Below are 21430 nucleotides of genomic sequence, written 5' to 3'. Positions count from 1 at the left end.
GACCTCTGTCAGAATTTTCTAAGTTAAGTCTTATATTCCGATATTGTTGTGTGGCTAGTTATCGAGTTATCTTAAATTGCAAGTAGAAGTTTTGAGGCTTTGACCAATATTCTTCTTGTCTTTTACATTGCTCACAGTTATCGAACATTTTAGATCTGATTAGGTTGTTCTCATCGGCTTCCTAGTCTCTTTTAAGCGTTCACACTGGCTAGACCTAGCATGCTCCGCTTGTTTTATATATGCTAGGTCCGATAGATCTTTACCCCTGCCTCTCGTATTGCTAACCATCGGGACCTTGACGTCAGCACACTGTTGTTGAGAGCCGATGCTTCGGTCGGGTCTTATCCGTATCTCACGAAGTATGGTGACTTCATTGAGCCGATAGGGGCGCGTGCGAGATCTTGCTGCCTCAAGCTTGTCTGTTAAGATTAATGGGTCAAAGTTAATGCCCCCTCACCATGTTACCTTGTCTAAGTTCAATACACGGTCATGACATTGATTAGATTTTGTTACCTTCATCGGCTTGTAAGCGGTAGGCAAGATTTCGCTCATAAAGTTGGCGACGAACTCCTCACTCAAGTCTGACAGATTCCACAGGGAGGTTGATGAGCCACAACCGCGTCGACCCACAAAGGGCAACATGGAAGTAATTGGCTATGACCTTTGGCTCCCCGCTAGTGGCCTGAATGGTCGTCGTGTAGATTTGGAGGAACTCCTTCGGGTTGATCATGCCATCGTACTTCTCCAGGATCTCAAGACAGAACTTGGTTGGCCAGTTGACCTGACGAAGGTCGGGCATGAAGGCATGGCACCCGGCCCCGTAGGGGCCGGCGTCATCATCCCCATTTGTGTGGGTCCTCCCTTCTCACCGAGAATCCCCCCTAGGGGCGGATCCTAATGAGGCTTGGTCTTCCGTTCGTGGCAGCTCGCGATGTCGCTCCCGGCTCCGTTCTAGGGTGACACGCGCATCCTCCCTTGAGCGATTTCGCTCAAGGAGGTAGTGCAGGTCTTGCTGCCCAGAACGGGGGGGAGACATGACAGACTTCCACGAGTGGCTAGGGGACAATCGGCGGGCCGAACTGGACCCGCATCTGTCCCGACTGGTTTGGCCGCGTGAGCTTTTGCCCGGCCTGTACGGGGCCTGGGCCTTGCCTACTAGCTTGTCCAGTTCTTCCAACTACCGCCCCTCCAGGGTCTCGACCCCAGCTTCCACCGGTGGGTGCTGGAGGAGGGTCTGGGTAGCAACCAGGGCATCTCCCGGCAGCAAGTTATCAAAGTCGAGGCAGCGGAGGGTGCGGGACCCGTGCCGGTGGGTGGCTGGCTCAGCGCGCTTGTTGGCCTCCTCCCAAAAGTGGGCCACCCAACCCACGGCGAAGATCGTTCCGCTGGAGACCGAGTGGGGAGTGTTGATGTGTGGTGGCGTTGAAGCTGTGGCGTTCAGCCGCCGCGGAGCAGGGACGGGTGTTGCTAACTGCGACGCGGCCGCTCGTTGGCGGGGCGTCTCTTGCCCACCACTGACTTCACCATCTGACTCATTGTGGTAAGCCTGACGATGATCAAAATGGCTCCCTATTGTTCTGGCACGGATGGAAAGCTTCAAATCTTAACGCACCACTATCCCCTTACCTAGCGCGCTAGCTAACGGTGGTCAAGCACCGAGAGCGGGGATCTGATGGGACCCTCTTTTAGAGATCCAGCCTAGGGGTTAGTTCGTGCGTAAGGATTCAAGAGGTGTTTAGGGGAGTTAGTGTATGATTTTGCTAAGAGAGTTTTTAGACAGGTTCAGGCCGCTTGGAAGCGTAACACCTTACGTTCTGTGTGTTGAGTTGCTAGAGTTCTTTTTTTTGTTTGTACAAGAGCCTACCTTTTATAGTTCAGGCCCACGGGGGGACTGGTTGGGGCGAACCTTGCACCCAAATCCATCCCTCTACTATGTGCGTGTGAACACGGCGGCCCAATGGTTGCCCTCCTTGCAACAGTTCCTTTAACGCGCCATCCACTTGCCCTGACGCTCCCTTGCCTTGGTATGCACGGTGCCGGAACACCCCGTCCACTGCCTCGGCTGCCCGAACAACGACGACTTGTTCGACCCTTTCTCCACCGCCCCCACTGCCGGAGAGAACAGGAGCAGGGCGGTGGCCAAGATGGCGGCGAGGAGCGCCGGGATGCGGCAGCGGAGAGGCTGTTTCGCCCCCGCCATGGCTGCCAGGAAGGATCAGAGTGAAGTGGAGGCGACGCAACGCAAACGCAATGCGAGCGATGGGAGGGAGGGATCGGGTTCGAACCGTGTAGAATTGCCGGGTGGATTTTGCAGTTTTATACCGGGTGCATTTATTTCGAATGAACCCTTCCAACCATGATATATTCCATCAAAACCATGTTATGTATAAAAAAGTGCCAACATTTATTAATTTGGAAAAAGAAAACAGTTTTTCTTATATTTATCAAGGAATTGAGTGCTTGAAGGAGCTCTTTTACACAATATGATGTGCACCGCACAATGCACTGTTGTTCTTTTAGCTAATTACGCAAGTGCAGAGCTAATCTATTGCACTCTCTTCTAACATTGCTAACCTCACACATTGTGACCAGTTTGCATGGCTGCCTTGATCTCCCTGACAATATACTCCTTCCGTTCCAAATTGTAAGTCATTCTAAGAATCTTGGAGAGTCAAAGTATCTCAAGTTTGACCAAATTTATATAATAATATAATAACATTTATGATGTTAACTAAGTATCATTAGATCTTTATCAATTATATTTTCATAATATATCTATTTGATGTCATAAATCTTTATATTTTTCTCTATAATTTTGGTCAAACTTGAGATGCTTTGACTCTCCAAGATTCTTGGAATGACTTACAATTTGGAACGGAGGAAGTATGATTTAGGCGTTTGACACCAATCTTTTTTCTTCCTCTATTTTTACATAGGTTCAAATTTCTCCTTCAAAAAAGGAAAGAAATTTCTTTAGTGAGATCATAGTGTTAAGCTTGTGAGACAGGTTCAGGCTAGAAAGCGTAACACCTTATGTCGTGTGTGTTGAGTTGCTAGAGTTGTTTTTCTTGTTTGTACAAGAGCCAGCCTTTTATAGGCTAGGCCCATGGGGGGGATTGGTTGGGATGAGCCTTGCACCCTAATCCATCCCACTACTTTGTGCGTGTGAACACGGTGGCCCAATGGCTGCGCTCCTTGCTACAGTTCCTCTGATGCGTAGTCCACTTGCCCTGACGCCCCCTTGCCTTGGTATGCACGGCACCGGAACACCCATCCAAGTCCTCTGTATCTCAATCTCATATTTTACCATCTTACTTCAGTAACCCTTGCTTTTATCATCTCGAGCCCACCGTCTTGGGACGGGGAGCACTGAACCTGGTTGCCGAGGATCTGCCCAGGAGTCCTTCGCCATATCCCGAGTCCCTAGTATGGGGTCCACTTGTCTGACAAAGTTCCTGGGACACTTTTTGTTACCGCCTGGGTCCTTGGCAGAGGGCGGCTAGGAGCGTGGCAGGGCGCCCTTGACACGAGGGCGGCGCCAGCCACCTATGGTACGAGACATGTGAGGCCATCGGTCCCCGAGGCTCTCAGGCGCGTCCCATCAACCGTAATGATGATGCTTTTATGGGGACAGGGCACCTGCTAATGGCCTGCCTCGGCTGCCACACCCTTCACACGCCACGATACATCACCACTTGCTTCACCTCAAAGGGTGCCTTCCCGGGGGCCTTCCCGGGAGACCTCCACGGGTGCGTCCTACTCCCTCCATGTGGACCACTTGTGGGTCCCGCTTTGCAGGCGCGATATTTTCATGATCCTTCCTGGGCCTCAGATTCCCGGCCTAGCTCCTTACTTGGGCTTCTCCAAGAGGGAGCCCCTTTTGAATAGGCGGGCCACGCTTGTAAGTGCCTTCTCAGGACCTGTTCCCTTCGCGCTCACAGTTGCATTAATCATAAATTATGGTATATAAAAGTTATATGGTCCTTATTATGAGAAGGCCGTGCAAAATACGATTTCCCTTGTACACTATAATGACAAGTTTTGAACACAATACATTTTTTAAACTGTATTTTAAACGTAATTTACGTTACTTTAAAAGGTCATCCGCAAGAATTGCTATACATATGGTTATTGGCAAACTCAAACAACAAAAGAAAAACTCTACTTAATCAATGGTCTTCAACTAAAATATTCCATCTCTTCTGAAACTAAATATTCCATATCCCTCATGAAAATGTTTTGATGAAGCTAAAGCAAATGATCTTATATATGATCAATGATACTTGTGAGCACTCTGATGATGAAGAAATAAAATAGCATTCAAATACAACCATGCACTACAATCTACTCCCTCCGTCCAAATTGTTGGTTATTTTAACATTTCTAAATTCATAGCTTTTACTATGTATATAGACATATAGTGTCTAGCAAAAGCTGTATGAATTTAAAAATGTCAAAATGACTTACCATTTGGGACGGGTGGATTATATCAAATGTTCTTGTCTGACACCTCAATACCCCATCATGAACGATAATGTATTCCAAAAACCCACATAGAAAATGTTGACTTGGCAATGCACTTTAATAAAAAAATATCCCATTAAAGAAGACGCAAAGTAAAAGATCGCAAAAACGTTTACAGATGATAATGATTATAATAAATATAGTAGCGTTTGAAAATAATGGGGTTGAAAGTCCATGAAGAATAACAGGATGTGTCATGTTCTCAATTTTGGGAAAAAGTTAACTTCAATTTCTGTTGGCGCCACAAAAACTTTGGACCATCAAATTGTAGGTAACAGATGAGAAATATGGTTTTCATATGAAAGCATATCCTGTATTTACGTCAGCCTTTACTTCTGGTTTTAATCACCAACCAGTTATATTGACACAGCGGTTGGTCCTGTTTGGCACTGGTTAAACTTATTTTTAAGTCAACTTTTCCCCAGCTGGCCACATAGGTTACTTTTCGAAGAAGCCGTGGAAGTAAAAAGTCAAGTGTTTGGCAGCATAGTTATTCTTGGCTTTTTCATGGTGAGGGTCCCGCTAGTTAGCCTCACGGATCTTGGACCCCTGTTTATCTTCATAAACTATTAATCACACCTAATAAATCGGTTATTTTTACATGTGCAATATATTTTGGAGGATATTTTACTCTTAGGAAATTGGACTAAAAGTATATTTTTGGATAAAGCTCGAAACAAACAATGAACCAGAAGAAAACGAAGGCCAACGGGCCCAGGGTCCCCTGACCCCTCTCGAGCTCATTTTTGATGAGCAATCCTCCAAAATGACTTAAGGGTTTTGTTTGTGAAGATATGATAAGGATCAATTCGGGATCAAAAAGGATCAAGCGGAGATTTAGAAAGTGATCAAAGATCAATCTCATCTCGAAGCTACCAACATGCCAAGCCCACATGCAAGTGAAAATAACACTCCAGAGCATCTAAGAAGACTTGGGGACGAAGTAGGATGTGAGAGGGCAAAAGAAAAGCCCATGCCGATCGGCCTGGGGATTTCCTTCGCCCCCTCGCCTTCCAATTTTTGCCACGTACTTTCCAGACTATAAATACCCTGAAAATCTACCGAGCCCGATATCCAAGATGACGTACTCGACGTGAAGCAGCAGAGAAGTAGAAGGAACTTGAGGGACACCACTTCGGAGAGTCGAGGGTCGTGCAGTTGTTAGGGGTTAGCGTAGCTGAGCCTCTGCCGGCGTGATCACCCTACAAGGAAGATCACGATGGAGTTCTGTAGCTAGGAGTCATCAAGATCAAGGTAGGATCCTGGTGGTGATCTTGTGATGTACAATCATTCATGGTAAAGTAATAGATGTGTTCATGTTCTTAGCGATCTAAGTATCTCCTTCTATGGTTTTATGCTCTTTCGGGTTTGCTTACTTTTCAATCTATGAATCGATGATAGATTGCTTAGGGTGTTCTTGTGGTCGTGGTGACCGGATTTGCATGCTTGATCTACCGATGAGTACAACATGTTCTTTTGATTGTGTCCTTAACTTGCTTGCGCTGATAGAGGTGATCGTGATAGGATCTGTGGGGGGTTTCGGGAGCCGGATAGGAGGTGTAGATTTAAATATGCTTTTTACTAAGATCATATCTGTGTTGCTTTTCTATCCATGCTCAGATTACAATATATGTATAGTCTAGATTGCTCTAAATTGATTATCTCTGCTCTATCTGTTATCTATCTGTATATGCTTAGTAGATTGGAACTGAATCTCTCATAAACACTAAGTTAATTTTAACAATGCTAGTTGAAATAGATCTTGTACTATAAGTTTCACGGATTGATAAACCTTAGGGGAATACTCTGAGGGAAGAACTACAACTGATCCGTGCGCTTGCGGTTCAAACTGACGTGCTATCTGCCCCCAACAAATAAATGGTGTAGCTGGATCTCGGGAGCTCTGAGGTGTTGTCAACGGCGGTCAGGGGACGCAGGGGACCTGCAGGCGCGGGCAGAGAGCTCGAGACGGCACCGGGGTCGGGGAAAAGCCGAGAAGCTGCTTCTGACCCGCTGGCTAGAAAAGCTCCGTGCTAGTTCGTTTGCGAGAAGTGCAGGAGGAATAAACCATGCATAAGTTTTCCAGCACCGTTTCAGCTTATTGGTGATTGGAAGCTACTCAATAAGCAGTTCCAAACAATGGCTGGTTAGGTGGATGATGTGTTGTTGTCAACAAGATGTACTAATGGTTAGGAATTCCAGCTAGTTCGGGAGAATGTAGTCATTGTTCTAGATGTGTAGCCACTAAACCAAGAGTACATGCAATCGTCTCAACTAGTTTATGTTAGAAGTGACGACCCGTTCGCCCCGTAATTGACGGGTTGTTAGGTTCAGAATGTAAAGAAAGAAAAACCCGCGTGTTTCTTTAAGATAAGAAACAAAATTCTTTCTTTCAAAAAAAGAAACAACCGCAAAATTCTCGTGTTAAAATACTTTTTTTTTTTGAAAAGGTCGTGTTAAAATACTAGCGCCAGCGGGGAGTTGGCATGAGCACAGGTGCGGTGCGGGCCCCGCAGAGATCACTTCCCATCGAAACCGTCGCATCGCGCACGCTCCGGTCCAACCAGCAAGCCACACGCTGGACGGATCGCCCGGCGGCTCACCCGCTGAGCGGCGGGGCCCGCATGGCTTGCCTGTTCGCCAGCGACAGCTGTTCGTTGCGCCCAACGCGCGGCGACACGGTCAAAGCCCACGTCGGATCCACCAGCGCCCACCTACTCCTCCTGTGGCCCGCATGTCGGCGACACAGATTGCCCTAAGCGCTGCCTCGTTCCTGCATAAAGCCCCTCCTCCAAATCTCGCGCACTGTCACTTGCCCAGCACCACCTCGCCAAAACCGGTGGGAACCTCGTGCACTCCGCCGCCGCCGCCTCGAGACCTCCGCCGGCCTCCCGAGGCATCCGGAACCCTTCGGCGGGGAGGCGCGGCGACCCTCACCCCGGGACAATGCAGAGCGCGGCGGCCATCGGGCTCGTCCGGCCATGCGCCGCGCGGCCGCTCGTCGCTTGCCCTAGCCACCGCCGCGGCGGCGCCGTCGCCGGCGAAGGGATCCGGCCGGTCCTCCCGCAGCGCGGGATCCGCCTATCCGCGCGCGCGGGGCTCGTGCCGGCCTCCCCGCTGGAGGAGGAGGAGAAGCGGAGATGCAGGGCCGAACGGGACGTGTCGGCGGCGGCGGCCGCGGCGCAGGAGGCCGGGGAGGAGGCGGGAGGAGGGTTCGCCAAGACGCTGCAGCTGGGCGCGCTCTTCGGCCTCTGGTACCTCTTCAACATCTACTTCAACATCTACAACAAGCAGGTGAGCTGACTGACGACGAACTGGCATGCCGTCACCATCCCCCCTTCTCCTGTTTGGGTGTGTTGCATTCCTGCCGTGCGAGGACTTTGGCTGGATTGCTGACTTTCCTTCGTTAGTGATCGCGCACCAGTGATTTGCTTGCGCAGATCTGTGAACTGGGTGCTAGTGATTTTGGTTCGTATGCACGAAGGACAGAACAGATCCTTCTCTTAGTTTGCATTTCGGTAATTCCGATGATGGCAGGGACAGATCTTTTGCAATCCTCCGTTCATGCTTGCCCTGTACAGTATGCTGAGAAGAGACGCATGGAGTGAACTGTTCATTTGTTTTCTATTTTTCCTTTCCATAAGGTGTTGTACTTGTGGCTACTCAAGTCATTTTCTTCATCGATATTGGTGATTGATCTTGATGGAGCTTTCACATGGAAATTTTCACTAGCTTTGGTGAAGTGCTAGCTGGCCTCAGCTTACTGTCTTGAGAAATTTATGAGTCAATAGTAACGGATGTACCTTTTGCCATTCTCTACAAAATTAATAAAAACAAAATCAAGTTAACAAATGTAGGCCAACCCCCTCTCTTTGTGAATGTACGAATTTGCTCAAATCCATCATGATCTTCAACTGGTACAAGCTCCAAACGTCCTTAAACAGGAAGAAAATATTGCTTTTGCTCCCTTTTTTCTTCTTCCTTTTAGATAGTTTCCCAATAATAATTTTGGACAAGATTTTGCTCAACTTTGTAACATTCAGCCAAGCCTAGGAAGTATGTACGCTTGTTGTTTTAGTGATTACGATCAAGTCAATCCTTGTTTCATACACGTGTAAATGCGTAGCAGATGCTGCCTTTTTTCTCAAGCTTTTACAGAGCTAACTTTTGTTGATGATTTCACTCAGGATGTGCCTGTCATTTTGCACTGCGGAGTGCAGATTGCACCCAGTGATGTCTTTCCATTTTTAGTCAGTCACATAGGTCATCATTTTTGTATATCTGTAGTTAATAGTTCAGAATGGTGCTCTTCTACTGTGATAAGAGGCTGTGTGCACAAGGAAACCTTGCTGCTACATTTTCCATTGTTTCAACATTCACCCATGTAGCCGCAATGTTTTCTGGTGAATATAGCCCTTATGTTTTGTGGTGGATATGCCAAGGCTTTATCTACTGACAAACATTTGTTTGTAAGTAAAGAGAATATAAGTGTAATTGCATTAGTTTTATTTGTTGATGTACACGATGCCACATTTTAGTTACATGAGAAACATTTAGATGATGAACATCGATTACCAGTAATGAGTACAACATTCTGAAATGTTTCTTTTCTTGGCAGGTTCTGAAGGTTTTGCCATATCCCATAAACATCACAACCGTGCAGTTTGCTGTTGGAACTGCCATTGCCATGTTCATGTGGATCACTGGTATCCTTAAAAGACCAAAGATTTCCGGTGCCCAGGTAATTTTTTAGTTTCCCCAAACAAACTTTCAGTATACACATAGGGCATCAAAATGACATCAGCTTTGTTCTTGTTTTCCAGCTTCTTGCTATCCTTCCTCTGGCAATTGTCCACACCATGGGCAATCTTTTCACAAATATGAGCCTTGGGAAGGTTGCAGTGTCATTTACACATACTATCAAAGCCATGGAGCCTTTCTTCTCGGTTCTCCTTTCAGCAATCTTCCTTGGTGAGGTAATTTATCTGTTTGAACTCTGTAGCCCAATACGTAGTAACTATTTGTAGGTAATATGCTAAATTGTTTTCTTGTTTTTACTCCGGAAAATGAATGATTTTGCAGTTGCCTACTCCTTGGGTTGTGTTGTCTCTTCTTCCAATTGTTGGTGGTGTGGCACTGGCATCTCTTACTGAGGCTTCCTTTAACTGGTAAGGAATATAGCCGCCTTCTTTTGACTACAAGCAGGTGTTAGGATGATTCTTGTGCAACTTACAATTATAGTATATGCTTGTTCAACTTATCTTTTACTACTGATTGCCTGTCTTTTCTCCATTGCTTCAATCATCTGATGTACTTCAAACTTAAGTTGAACCAGTGTTCCAGTGCCATTGTTTCTACAATTGTAGTTAGTTTTTCTCTGTTGTGCATATTGTGTATGATGTGTGTGCATGCTTTTTACACACCATCAGGAAGTTAGAAGCAATGGCTTCCTTGTTATCTCATTTCATACTCATGTGTAAGTTCAACTTCTATGACACAGGGCTGGCTTTTGGAGTGCAATGGCTTCAAATGTAACCTTCCAGTCCAGGAATGTGCTAAGCAAGAAGCTGATGGTGAAGAAAGAGGTCTCTGGACTATCATTTTGCAATTTTCTGGAATAATTAAGCAATTTACCTGAACTATTGATTTATTGTTTTTAGTTATGGATGGGCATTTTATGCCCTACCCTTCAAGTGTATGCCTAACACTCTTTTCCCCACTTCAGGAATCTCTGGACAACATTAACCTCTTCTCTATCATTACAGTCATGTCATTCTGCCTCTTGGCCCCAGTCACCTTACTAACAGAGGGTGTCAAAGTCAGTCCTGCAGTGTTGCAGTCTGCTGTGAGTATCCTGTTGTTTATTTATCCATGACACCTTGCAGACTGGCTTGAGGACAATTCTAAATTTCTGGAGAAAAAAATATCTTTCTTGTGCAGGGCTTGAACTTAAAACAGATATACACCAGATCCCTGATTGCTGCATTCTGCTTCCATGCCTACCAACAGGTCAGCCATCTATTCAGCTGTCTGATGACTCATCTTGTTGAAATTATTGGAATTATTTGTTCCTTAAATTACACCATTGGTGCTGAATTCAGATTGTTTGATATGCATGTACAAATTCCATTCCATGTGTATACATGGTGTCAGAGCATTCACAGTTTGGAATTTACTGACTGATCTTGTTCTGCTTATTTTGTTGAAGGTGTCATACATGATCCTCGCTAGGGTGTCCCCAGTCACCCACTCAGTGGGCAACTGCGTCAAGCGAGTGGTGGTCATTGTGACTTCCGTTCTGTTCTTCAGGACCCCTGTTTCACCTGTCAACTCTCTCGGTCCGCATCTTTTTCCTTTCCCCACTGATTAAATCAATCATGTTATATCGTTCACCCTCCTCCCCACTCTGATTAAATCAATCATGTTATGTCGTTCACCCTCCCTCACGAATCTGAAACACTTGATTTGTCCAGGTACCGGGGTTGCCCTCGCAGGAGTTTTCCTCTACTCGCAACTGAAGAGGCTTAAGCCCAAGGCAAAGGCTGCTTGATCGCATATATGGTCAGGTCTATCCAGTAGAACTGTCGAAGCCTTGCCATGCTGTTGGAGTGGCTAGTGAGTGCCGTAGTTTAGAATGATATTGAGAGAATCCCCTCTGGTTTGCTGTCAGTTAATGTGATCGTTTGCGATTTAACTACTAGCATTTTTGAACGGATCTGTTGATGTAATCAATAATTTTGCTGTGGTGCCATTTTTCTTGTGCTGTTTATATGCCTCTGAAACTGAGCTGCGTGGATGTTGCTCCAAGGTACCATTTTCGATCTAGTATAGTGCTAAATTAGTAAGATAGACAAAAAAAGAGTGGTGTAATGATTACATAATCGTGATCCTTTCGGCCAAAACTAATTCGCGTGGCCTGGGCACTGTGTGGTCACCTACTAAAAATTCAGCGTGAAAAAAGATTATCCTACCTATTCTATGCTTCTTGAGAAATAGTCATACATGTATCGAAAAGAAATAGACGGAAAATTCTACTCTGACTACTCTCCTAGTATAGCCGTCTTCGATGTCTCCATGGCCGTCAGCGTCATTGCCATTCTAGTCAAGGGGCTCTACGGCACAAATTAAGAACGCGACGGCCAAGACGAAGAAGAGCACGAAGGCGGCTGGAGGAGAAGAGGCCAGGACCGGGGAAGGGCTCGCCAAGACGACGATGCTGCACCAGCTGGGGGCGCCGGCGCTCTTCGGGCTCTGGCCCCTCTTCACCATGCACAACAAACAGGTGAGCTGACTGACAAAACTCCGACATGCCGTACGAAATTTCGGGAAGCAGCGTGTTGTTGAATCACAGTAGTTTTGATTTGTCGTGATGTTATCTGAAGACCATCTAGATGATCACATCGATTACCATTTACCAGCAATTACACGGCTTTTTTCTTTTCTAACCGTTCCTGTAAACGCATGCATAGCAGGTTCTCAGGGTCTTCCCGTTCCCAATGAACGTCACGACAGCACAGTTTGCTCTTGGAACTGTCGTCGCTTTGCTCGTGTGGACAACTGGTGTTCTTAAAAGACCAAAGGTTTCTGTTGCACAGGTAAACATTTGTTTGTTTTTCATTTCCCCATTTGGTGAGCTTGCAGTAGTACGTGCACACATTATATCATTGCACCAAAACTTACCTCTGTTGCAATTATATATTATTCTTTTTTTGAAAAGGAGATATATTATTATTCTTGTTTCCCAGCTTGCTGCTATCCTCCCCCTGGCCATTGTCCACACCATGGCCAGTCTTTCACAAACATGAGCCCTGGAAAGGTTGCGGTGTCGTTTACACATGTCGACAAGGCTCACAGGGAGCTGAAGCATTCCTTTCCGCTTCTCCTTTTCCGCGACGATCTCCTCCGTCAGGTGATTTTCATTTCCTGTCCAACATGTACTTTTGCCTAATAAAATATACGGTTGTTAACTTGCTATGATACAACTATCTGCAATATGATTAGATCAATTTTTTCCCCTTCTATTTGCTACCACTCATGAACGTCTTTATTGTTTTGCAGTTGCTTATTGCTTGGGTTGGATTGTGTCTTGTTCTAATTGTGACCTTCCAGTCAAGGAATGTGCTGAGGGTAACCGAAATACCGAATTATCAGTCTAGAACTTAGTTTCTTGAATAATCAACTAGGAATTCATCTGTTAATTACTCCCTCCATCTATATTCATAAGGCATGGCATGATTTGGCACGGTCTTCCAAATAACACTTTAACCATTCATTTACCTTATATTATATTGTTTATGGTTATAAACTTATAATCATTATATAGTATATTTGATTCTGAATCCAACCGTATAAAGTTTACATTATAAAAATAAAAGAGTTAATAGTAAAATTATTGATCAAAGATTGCAAAGTTTGAATCTTGGTATGTGTGTACGCTTTATAAATAAAAACGAAGGGAGCAATTCCTTAAGCAAGCATATATGTCTAAGGGTGCGTTTGGTTGGGCTGTATCTTTTGGAAAAGCTGCTGTGAGCTGTGGGCTGTGGAAAAACAGCTGTGAGAAAGCAGCTGTGGGAAAAGCAGAAGATCATTTGGTTAGAGGAGCTGTGAAACTGTAGGCTGTGTAAAAAATACCTGTAATGCCCCTAAAGGTCTGTGAGTATGTTTATATGCAAATTGCTCGTAACAAAATAATGCGTTCACTAATTCAAATGTAAACCACTATTTTAGGAAGAAAAAAATAAATTTTATATGTTTTTCATCCATTAAAGTAATTGGTCCACATAAATAGAACTATATCCATCAAAAAGTTCTATACAAGGATGCCATCCATCAAAAAGTTCTATACAAGGATGCCATCCCTCAACATTACTCTCCTCCTCTCGCACTAACCAAAGCATCAGCTATCCTAGTACGAATGGTATTCATGGTATCCTCATTCTCCACATCATCACTATCATCTCCTTGTGTTTGTCTCATACCACATGTATGTTGTACCAAGTAATCCTCATCATCATCACATCTCTTGAACTTCTTATCACACAAATTGCTATCACGAATAAAATTATGCAATGCAAGATAAGCCATAATGATATGTTTCTGAGTACGAGGTGAGAAACTTGGCATGTCCTTCAAAATACGTCACTTCTGCTTTAAGACTCCAAAAGACCTTTCAATGACATTACGAAGAGATGAATGTAAAAAATTGAACATCTCGTACTTTCCTTGAGGAGGCCCCGAACGATGCTGAAATTCTAGTATATGGAATGTGCTTCCTTTGAAAGGCGCAAGATACCCAATTCGGTTTGGGTAACTTGAGTCCACGAGATAATACTTTCCTACAAAATCAAGTTAGTAAGGTACACAATAATACAAATATTACTAATTTGTTGAAAGAACCATGTATACCTTTAGGAGGCATGGGAAATGAAGGAAAATTTACCAATGCATGATTGAGGATACGTGTGTCATGTGCAGAACCCGGCCACCCGGCAACCGCAAAGGTGAACCTCATATCAAAGTCACAAATATCTAGCACATTTTGAGATGTATATCCATGACGGCATGTGTGGTTAACCACTTCGTCCACTGGTACTACCACTTTGACATGCGAACCATCTATTGCTCCAATTGCGCCTTTAAAGTATGGCCAAAAACGGTCCTCTCTCACCCTTTCATGCTCCGTAGAAAAAGTAGGATCTCTCGGCTTAATATTGTCCTTAGCTAACTTGCGCAAACATTTCAATACTTCATGAAACTTCATGTGAACTGTCCAAAGTGACCGTGTGAAATGATTTTCAGCTTGTGAAAAAGATTGTGGTCCTCCGACGATCCAGAAGAACATTGCCAATGACTCAATAGACGAAACATTGTTGGTTGAGGCCAATCCGTAAGTAGAGACTAGCAAATTATTAAGTTTATCGAAAATCTAGGTGCTCATCCGAAACATCTTATAAAAATATCTCGGACGTGACATACACCTCATCACTCATTGAATTCCAGTCCTGTATTCAGCTTTGTGCAAATACCGCTCAGTATACAAGTTGCCCATTTCTCCAATAGCACTAGCATGCTGTGCAAGTTCAGCTAGCAGTAGTAGTCCTTTTTGTCCTCCTTTAGCCACATCTCCCAATCTATCATCCATCTACACGAGACATTAGTACTAATACAACAAATATCTTGACAATACTAAATGAAAAAGCTCAACATAACACACTAATAGATAAATAATGTTTCAATATAGGGTAACAAATTATGGTTCAACATAGGGAAATTGTTGTCACATATGACAATAAAATAATTTGACAAACATGGAAACAAATCAGTGGCGCTTCATCATCTCCTTTTCTAGCTCCCTCTCAATCAAATCCAGTCTGCCTTTAGCTGTTTCTAGAGAGCTAAAGAGCTCCCTAAATTCAGGTTTAACAATTAGGGAAGCGACTGTGTGCATTAGAGTAGTTCCTTCTTGCACCCCATATTCTTTCACCATCTTCATAGTCTCTGTAATGGTAGGAACTAGGTTAGTTGGAGGAGCTGATGATGCTTCAACACTTGTGGAGATCCTCTCTGCAGCATTTTCTATCTTCAAACAAGTGGACTTGTACAAACGAAAGAATGGGCTCTTCTCATCCTTCTCTTCAACACCAATAGAGGTACCCTTGCATTTCCTTTTTCCTAGGTTCACTGTCATATCCTTCTGCGTAGGTTTCACTACCTCATCCACATTCTCATCACTTGCCTCATCGGATGATATATCTCTAGGACAGGATGTAGAAGACCCAGTTACATGTACCTTGCCAAACAAGATATGCAGGTCATCGAGAAACTTGGGTCCTTGTTTTCGAAACTTAATATGGTGGCATTTGATTTCTTTCTCACGATTGTTGCATCTCTACAATTAGAAAAAAAAATTAGCAAGGGACACCATAACAAAGAATGGGAAGAATATAATTATCAAGAAACATAGTTCTTACAGCAAGGTGGGGTTGAAATGGCCGCAACAAGTCCTCAACGGTGGTCAGCGGGGGCTACAAAAGTGTAGATCTGATTTCGGGCCGCTGTGGACTAGGAAAGTCACCGGGCAAGGCCCGTATGCCCCTCGCACATGGTGGCATCATGCTAGCCTAGCCAAGCAACCTAGTGGGGGGTGGTGGGTGGCACCACAGGTTGTACGGGCAGGACCGCTGAAGCGTCCCCACATCAGCGGAGACTAAATGTGATGCAAATATCAGTCCCAAGAGGCTGATAACATATTTATTCAACAGATATGTCAATTGCCGTACAACTCCTGAGGGAGTGGGCGTGAAAGCCACGCCACGATAAGAAGTAGATAAATAACAATGGCTAGCCAAGTGACTGCCAAAAGACAACACTCGGGACTACACGGCAGCAGAAGCATCTTGCGAAGGCCAACACCACAGGTAGCGTTGGGTGCGGACACAACCTCCTACTCAAAGTCCTCGGCGACGAAGTTCGGATCTTCCTCTGTAGCAATGAAGGAAGGGTGAGTACAGAGTCCAACCCCATCCACGGAGGTGGGATACAATCAAGAATATGCACAGGATATTAACAAGGATAAGGCTAAGGTTCATTTTGCCATAAAGCTAGGTTTTCACACATGCAAGGGTTTATTTTCAAAGGAGTTTTCGCAAAGCTTTTCCTTTAGTAACCGAAACATTAAGTGGGGTTGATCCTCCACAAAGGATCCATATTTTATTGCTATCGGACTTCCCGTCCGCCATAGCCCACGGCACAACTGCCGAACACTTCCAAAATCCAACACACGCCCTAAAAACCATCCATCTCCCGTGCTAGTTATGTGACCAAGCCGTAACTCGTCCAATGCCGTGGACACGGCTACCCGGATAGGTTTTAACTCTACAGACATTGTACACTTTTCCCACAAGTAGGGTACCGCAGCACGATCACCTTAGTGCCGGTGCGGATCCTAACAAAGCCATTACCCACCTTAGCTAAGACTGACTAGTCCACACGGAAGCGACCAAGGGGTTAACGACCTACCAACGAGATCTTAATCGGGACTGAAGTCACAAAGATCTTACCCCTTTTCCATGAGCTCCGTTGCTCACCAGCTCACCCGCAGACTAACAGTTTAGCTAGTGGGATTTACACTAAGCCGTTAATCTTTTCTTGGTTACCACAGTGATGTCGTTCCTCCTCTTGTCCCCGGTAACCTTTCTAACAGAAGGTGTGAAAGTCACACCTGCAGCTCTGCAGTCCCTGGTGAGGACCATATGTATATGCTGTTTTTTTTGCCATTGCGCCTTTCAGGTTCAGGCTGGCATGGTCAGTGTTGACACTTGACACTGCATGCTGTTCTCTCTTATGCGTGTAGGGTTTGAACACAAAAGAGATATACACGAGATTGATCTGATGCATTCTGCTTCCATTCTGCTCAAAGGACTGCCATCTGTTGGATTTCTTTGTAACATGTGATATGTTTGTGTTATTGTAATAATAGGATTGGTCGATGTGTCTATGTTACGACTTGGAATTCGCCTAGTGATGCTAGCTATATTTTGGTGAACATGATCCTTGCAAGGGTGTGACGGTTGTATGTGCAATAGCGCTCATTGTGAAATCACTAGGGCTTATCGTAAAAGGAGAAAAGGTAATGCAATAATATATCTTTATTAAAAATTCAAAGAACATAGAGCATGCGTATTGAACATTGTCATGAATAAAGTAAAAACTAGCTGCTACGGAGTACTCTAGTACTATGAACACATAAACTAATTAAACTCCGACTATACAATAAGAAAATCTGAATAACTAGGCTAAACTAGTTCTTTGCCTCGCCGCCGCAGCCCATCTCGATGTCTCCCCGGCCGTCGGCGCCGTCCTCGCCGTCGTCGACGAACCGCTTCCAGTACCAGTGCTTCTTCCAGACGCCGGCCATGTCCTCGATGGGCACGCCCTTGGTCTCCGGCAGGAAGAAGGCGACGAAGAGCGTCATGACGACGACGCATGCGGCGAAGAAGAAGAAGAGCAGGAACTTGAGTTGGCAGAGCATGGGGAGGAAGGCCTGCGCGACGGCGAAGGTCATGAGCATGTTGACGGCGACGGTGATGCTCTGCCCCGCCGGCCGCACCTCCAGCGGCATCACCTCGCTGGGCACCAGCCACCCCAGGGGGCCCCACGACCACGCGAACCCCGCCACGTAGGCGCACATCACCACCACCACGGCCGCCGCGTACCCCGCCGGGATCGACGCCACGCCGCTCCACCCGAACTTGGCGCCGATGAGGGCGCCGACGGCCACCTGCCCGGCCAGCATCTGCGCGCCGCCCTCCAGGAACAGCGCGCGCCGCCCGAGGCGATCCACGGTGAACACCGACACGAGCGTGGCGGCGAGGTTGACGAGGCCGGTGATCACCGCCGACATGAGCGACGCGCCGCCGCCGAAGCCCAGCGTCTTGAACAGCACCGGCGCGTAGAACATGATCACGTTGATGCCCGTCAGCTGCTGGAACAGCGGGATCGCCACCGCCATCACCAGCTGCGGGCGGTTCTTGCGCCGGAGGATGTCGCGCCACGGGCTGGTCACGGCCCTCGACGCCTCGCCAGCGGCGACCAAGTCTTCGTACTCGGCGGCCACGTCGTCGGTGCCGCGCACGCGCCGCAGCATCCGCTTCGCCTCCTCGGGGCGGCCGCGCTCCAGGAGGGAGTTGGGCGTGTCCGGGAGGAACAGCGAGCCGACGGTGATGACGGCGGCGGGGACGGCGGCGAGCGCGAGGCTGAGGCGCCACCCCCACCCGCCGGCGATCCGGTCGGCGCCGTAGTTGATGAGGTTGGCGCAGAGGATGCCCAGCGTGATCATGAGCTGGAAGCCGTTGTTGAGCATGCCGCGCATCCGCGCCGGCGCCATCTCCGACAGGTACACCGGCACGCTCTGGTTGGCGAAGCCGACGCCGACGCCGAGCAGGACGCGGCCGAGGATGAGCATCGCCACGTTGGCGGCCCCGCCGTTGAGCGCGCAGCCGACGAGGAAGGTGGCGCCGCCGGCGAACATGGACCACTTGCGGCCGAAGCGGCGGGTGACGGAGGCCGCGAAGAGAGAGGAGACGAGCGCGGACACGTAGAGCGACGAGGTGAAGAGCGTCAGGAGCTGGCTGTCGAACTTGCAGTACTGGTCGCCGCCGCCCGCCGCCGCCAGCTGCTTCCGGTACACCGACGGGAAGAAGCGGAGGAGGAAGGGGTCCATGGAGGTCACGCCGCCGGAGATGCCGATGTCGTAGCCGAAGATGAGCCCGCCCGACGACGCCACCAGACTCGCCATGAACACGAACGGCGTCAGCTTGCCGGGGTAGTCCGGCCGCCCGCCGCCCGACGCGCTCGGCGCCACCACCGCGCCTACCGCCATTGTGACGTACGCAAGTACTCACTCGTAGACTGGACCGAAGACGATCAACGAGGACACAAGAACGCGACGCGATTGGTTTGTGATCACGAGTTGCAAGACGAGCTCATGGATTTGCGTTTGTTGTGGTTTGGAGGGAAGCCGTCGCGTGGATTTATTGAGCCGGGAACGAGCGAGGCTGCGACGATCATTCCGATCAGGATTCCGACGAGCGCGTGCAGACGTTCCTGCTCGGACTCGTAGAAGCGATTGGGAGTGGGCCTGAGCAATTGCACGTACGTGCGAATCCGTTCGGTTTGGACAGTAGTGTGTCGAGTTCTTTTTCCTATACGTGTCCGTACATCGGATATGTGCCCACGTGTCTGATTTGATCAATTAAGGTACCTTTTTTCTGTGCTCCGGTAATTTTCCATGGGACTGCGATCGCTTGACCTGCAAAGTGCGGAGCTGCTCACGGTGCAAGAAGTCATAAGCGTAGTGCTAGGACTCACACCCCACGCGCACAGAGCAAATCTTTTTAAATAACAACACAGACCAAATTGTGTGCATGCGAGCAGAGCGCCATTGTATGCATGCGAACAGTACAAGCTTCTTATCGTCACATAGAGCAAATCATGCCGTACTATTTACTTTTGTTCAATTTTCTTTGAGTGATTTTAACTTTCTCACTAAACTTCAGATTTCGAATCCGTTTCCACATTTATGTTCCTTATAATTTTATCTACGAAATGAGACCCACTTTCCATAGGTTTCCAAGTAATTTTATTTTTATCATCAACTTATGTGTAGTGCTAGTTATATTTACATTATATTTCGAGAACTAACAAGTTCGAGACCTAACAAGTTGTCTTATTTATCCGCATAAATTGGTGGATGAAAATATAGTAACCTATGTTGTGGTCCTGTAACTTGTATGTCTAGTAGCATATTTACTTATGTAAAGAACTTGTATACAATAATTAGTATCATTTCACGTAGAGAGCATGTGATAACTTTTATATTATTACAACTTACATACAGAAAATGGAACAGGTTATATAGGGGCAATAGAACAATTTATGTAGAGAGGAAGATGGCACAGTAGATACTCAAGATAGGTAAGAATTCTAGGTAAAATTTCTTTTTTAGCAATTTATGTATATAACTCGTTGGTAGATAGTTGCTACACTTAATATAGAACTAACTACTATATATTCAACATAAGTTGTCGGTATATTGAAACTATTTCAAAACATATGCATCATGGGTCTAGTTTTATAGATCTCATCGTAAGGAACGCAGTGGTGCAAATGGAATTGAAAACGAACATCTCACAAGAAAGTTATCACATTTTTAAAAATGTAAAACACATTAAAAAAGGCTCGTACAACGTGAGCCCAATCTCCTAACATGGGCCACAGCAGGCCACGCATGGACGCGTGTTACACGCGAGCACGACCTCGCGCGAGCAACTTTTTCCTTTTCCTTACCTTTTTTCAGTCCTTTCTATTTACTGCCCCCGCCGAAAGCCTTATATGTTGAATGAAGGCAGCCTTGGATGAATGTATATGAGAAAAACCGACGAGCACCAGTAGTGACAACCTTGCCATGGCTTCAAACACAGCACCTCCAGGGAGGGGAAGCGACGCCATTGGTACCGCCATTGCTCAATCTACGCAGTCTGGATTTTTACCTCGAAAGCACACATGGTCAGCAGGGGTGTGTAACACCCCGTGTTATTAAAGGCCTAAGAATGGTTATTAAGATGTTAATGGTGAAATTTGGATTAATAGAAGTATTGTGGGTCAAGTTCAAATTTGAGCCAAATTTGACCAAAAATTCAAATTAAAGATTCAAATTTGGATAAATTTGACAAAAATGTGGAATCAAGAGCTGAGGGTGTTTAGAAGTCAAACGAATCAAATTTGAGATCAAATTCAAGTCATAGGCATCTCAAATTTAGAATCAAAGTGGTTGACTTGATGTTACTATTCACCATCTGAAAAATGTCCAAGTCTGAAACAGTGACAGTCAGCCAACATGGAAATTGATTTCTGAAGGATTTTTCATCTAAGCTGTGTGATGTTTTGGACTACAATTGGACTTGTACCATTAGTGTGTAATTTGGAGGAGTTATTGTTTAGAGAATTCAAAGGATTCAAATTTTAAACGAGGCTCAAAATTTGCAAGTTGAACTGTCCTGGAATTTACTGACAAACTGAATGGCCTTGCCCTTTCAGCTCTAAAAAACAGTGATAGTTGGCCAACTTTAGCTCAGGATTGTGAAAAATTCTTTATGTAGATGTTAGACTTTAACATGCAAAATGGGATCTATAATACATAGTCAACAATGGACATTAGCTCTTTGACAAGAAAAGGTTGGTTTGAATATTTGACTTGAAGCTCAAATATGGAACCCAGTTGCTGCTCTAAGGTTTGTCTGACAAACTAAATTGCAAGTCCAGTGATCACTGACAGACTGAATGGCAGTTGCCTTTGCACTCTGAAAACAGTAATAAGTAGCCAAATTTGGCTCAAAGTCTGAAA

General features: G+C 46.0%; 3 protein-coding genes across 3 annotated transcripts; 2 read left to right on the top strand and 1 right to left on the bottom strand.

Annotated features, from left to right (window-relative positions):
- The first annotated feature begins 7324 nt into the window (after positions 1 to 7324).
- Positions 7325 to 11293, top strand: LOC101752914 (phosphoenolpyruvate/phosphate translocator 1, chloroplastic). Its single transcript, XM_004956444.2, has 9 exons — positions 7325 to 7818; positions 9143 to 9265; positions 9348 to 9500; positions 9607 to 9692; positions 10025 to 10109; positions 10250 to 10369; positions 10465 to 10533; positions 10733 to 10862; positions 10998 to 11293. The coding sequence occupies exons 1-9, from the start codon at positions 7471 to 7473 to the stop codon at positions 11072 to 11074; spliced, it is 1191 nt and encodes a 396-aa protein (XP_004956501.1). The 5' UTR covers positions 7325 to 7470; the 3' UTR covers positions 11075 to 11293.
- Positions 11294 to 11648: 355 nt separating this feature from the next.
- Positions 11649 to 12766, top strand: LOC105913871 (phosphoenolpyruvate/phosphate translocator 1, chloroplastic-like). The gene is made up of 4 exons (XM_012843945.2): positions 11649 to 11806; positions 11997 to 12119; positions 12270 to 12433; positions 12583 to 12766. Exons 1-3 carry the CDS (start codon positions 11738 to 11740, stop codon positions 12327 to 12329), a joined length of 252 nt encoding a protein of 83 aa, XP_012699399.1. The 5' UTR covers positions 11649 to 11737; the 3' UTR covers positions 12330 to 12433; positions 12583 to 12766.
- Positions 12767 to 17326: 4560 nt separating this feature from the next.
- Positions 17327 to 18907, bottom strand: LOC101762255 (sugar transport protein MST6). Its single transcript, XM_004959283.1, has one exon. It carries the CDS (start codon positions 18905 to 18907, stop codon positions 17327 to 17329), a length of 1581 nt encoding a protein of 526 aa, XP_004959340.1.
- Positions 18908 to 21430: the final 2523 nt, after the last annotated feature.

This window comes from Setaria italica, chromosome II (genome assembly GCF_000263155.2).
Source record: "Setaria italica strain Yugu1 chromosome II, Setaria_italica_v2.0, whole genome shotgun sequence".
Taxonomy (NCBI): domain Eukaryota; kingdom Viridiplantae; phylum Streptophyta; class Magnoliopsida; order Poales; family Poaceae; genus Setaria; species Setaria italica.
The sequence above is the reverse complement of the archived record's forward strand: the minus strand, read 5'-3'. Positions and strand labels throughout refer to the sequence as shown.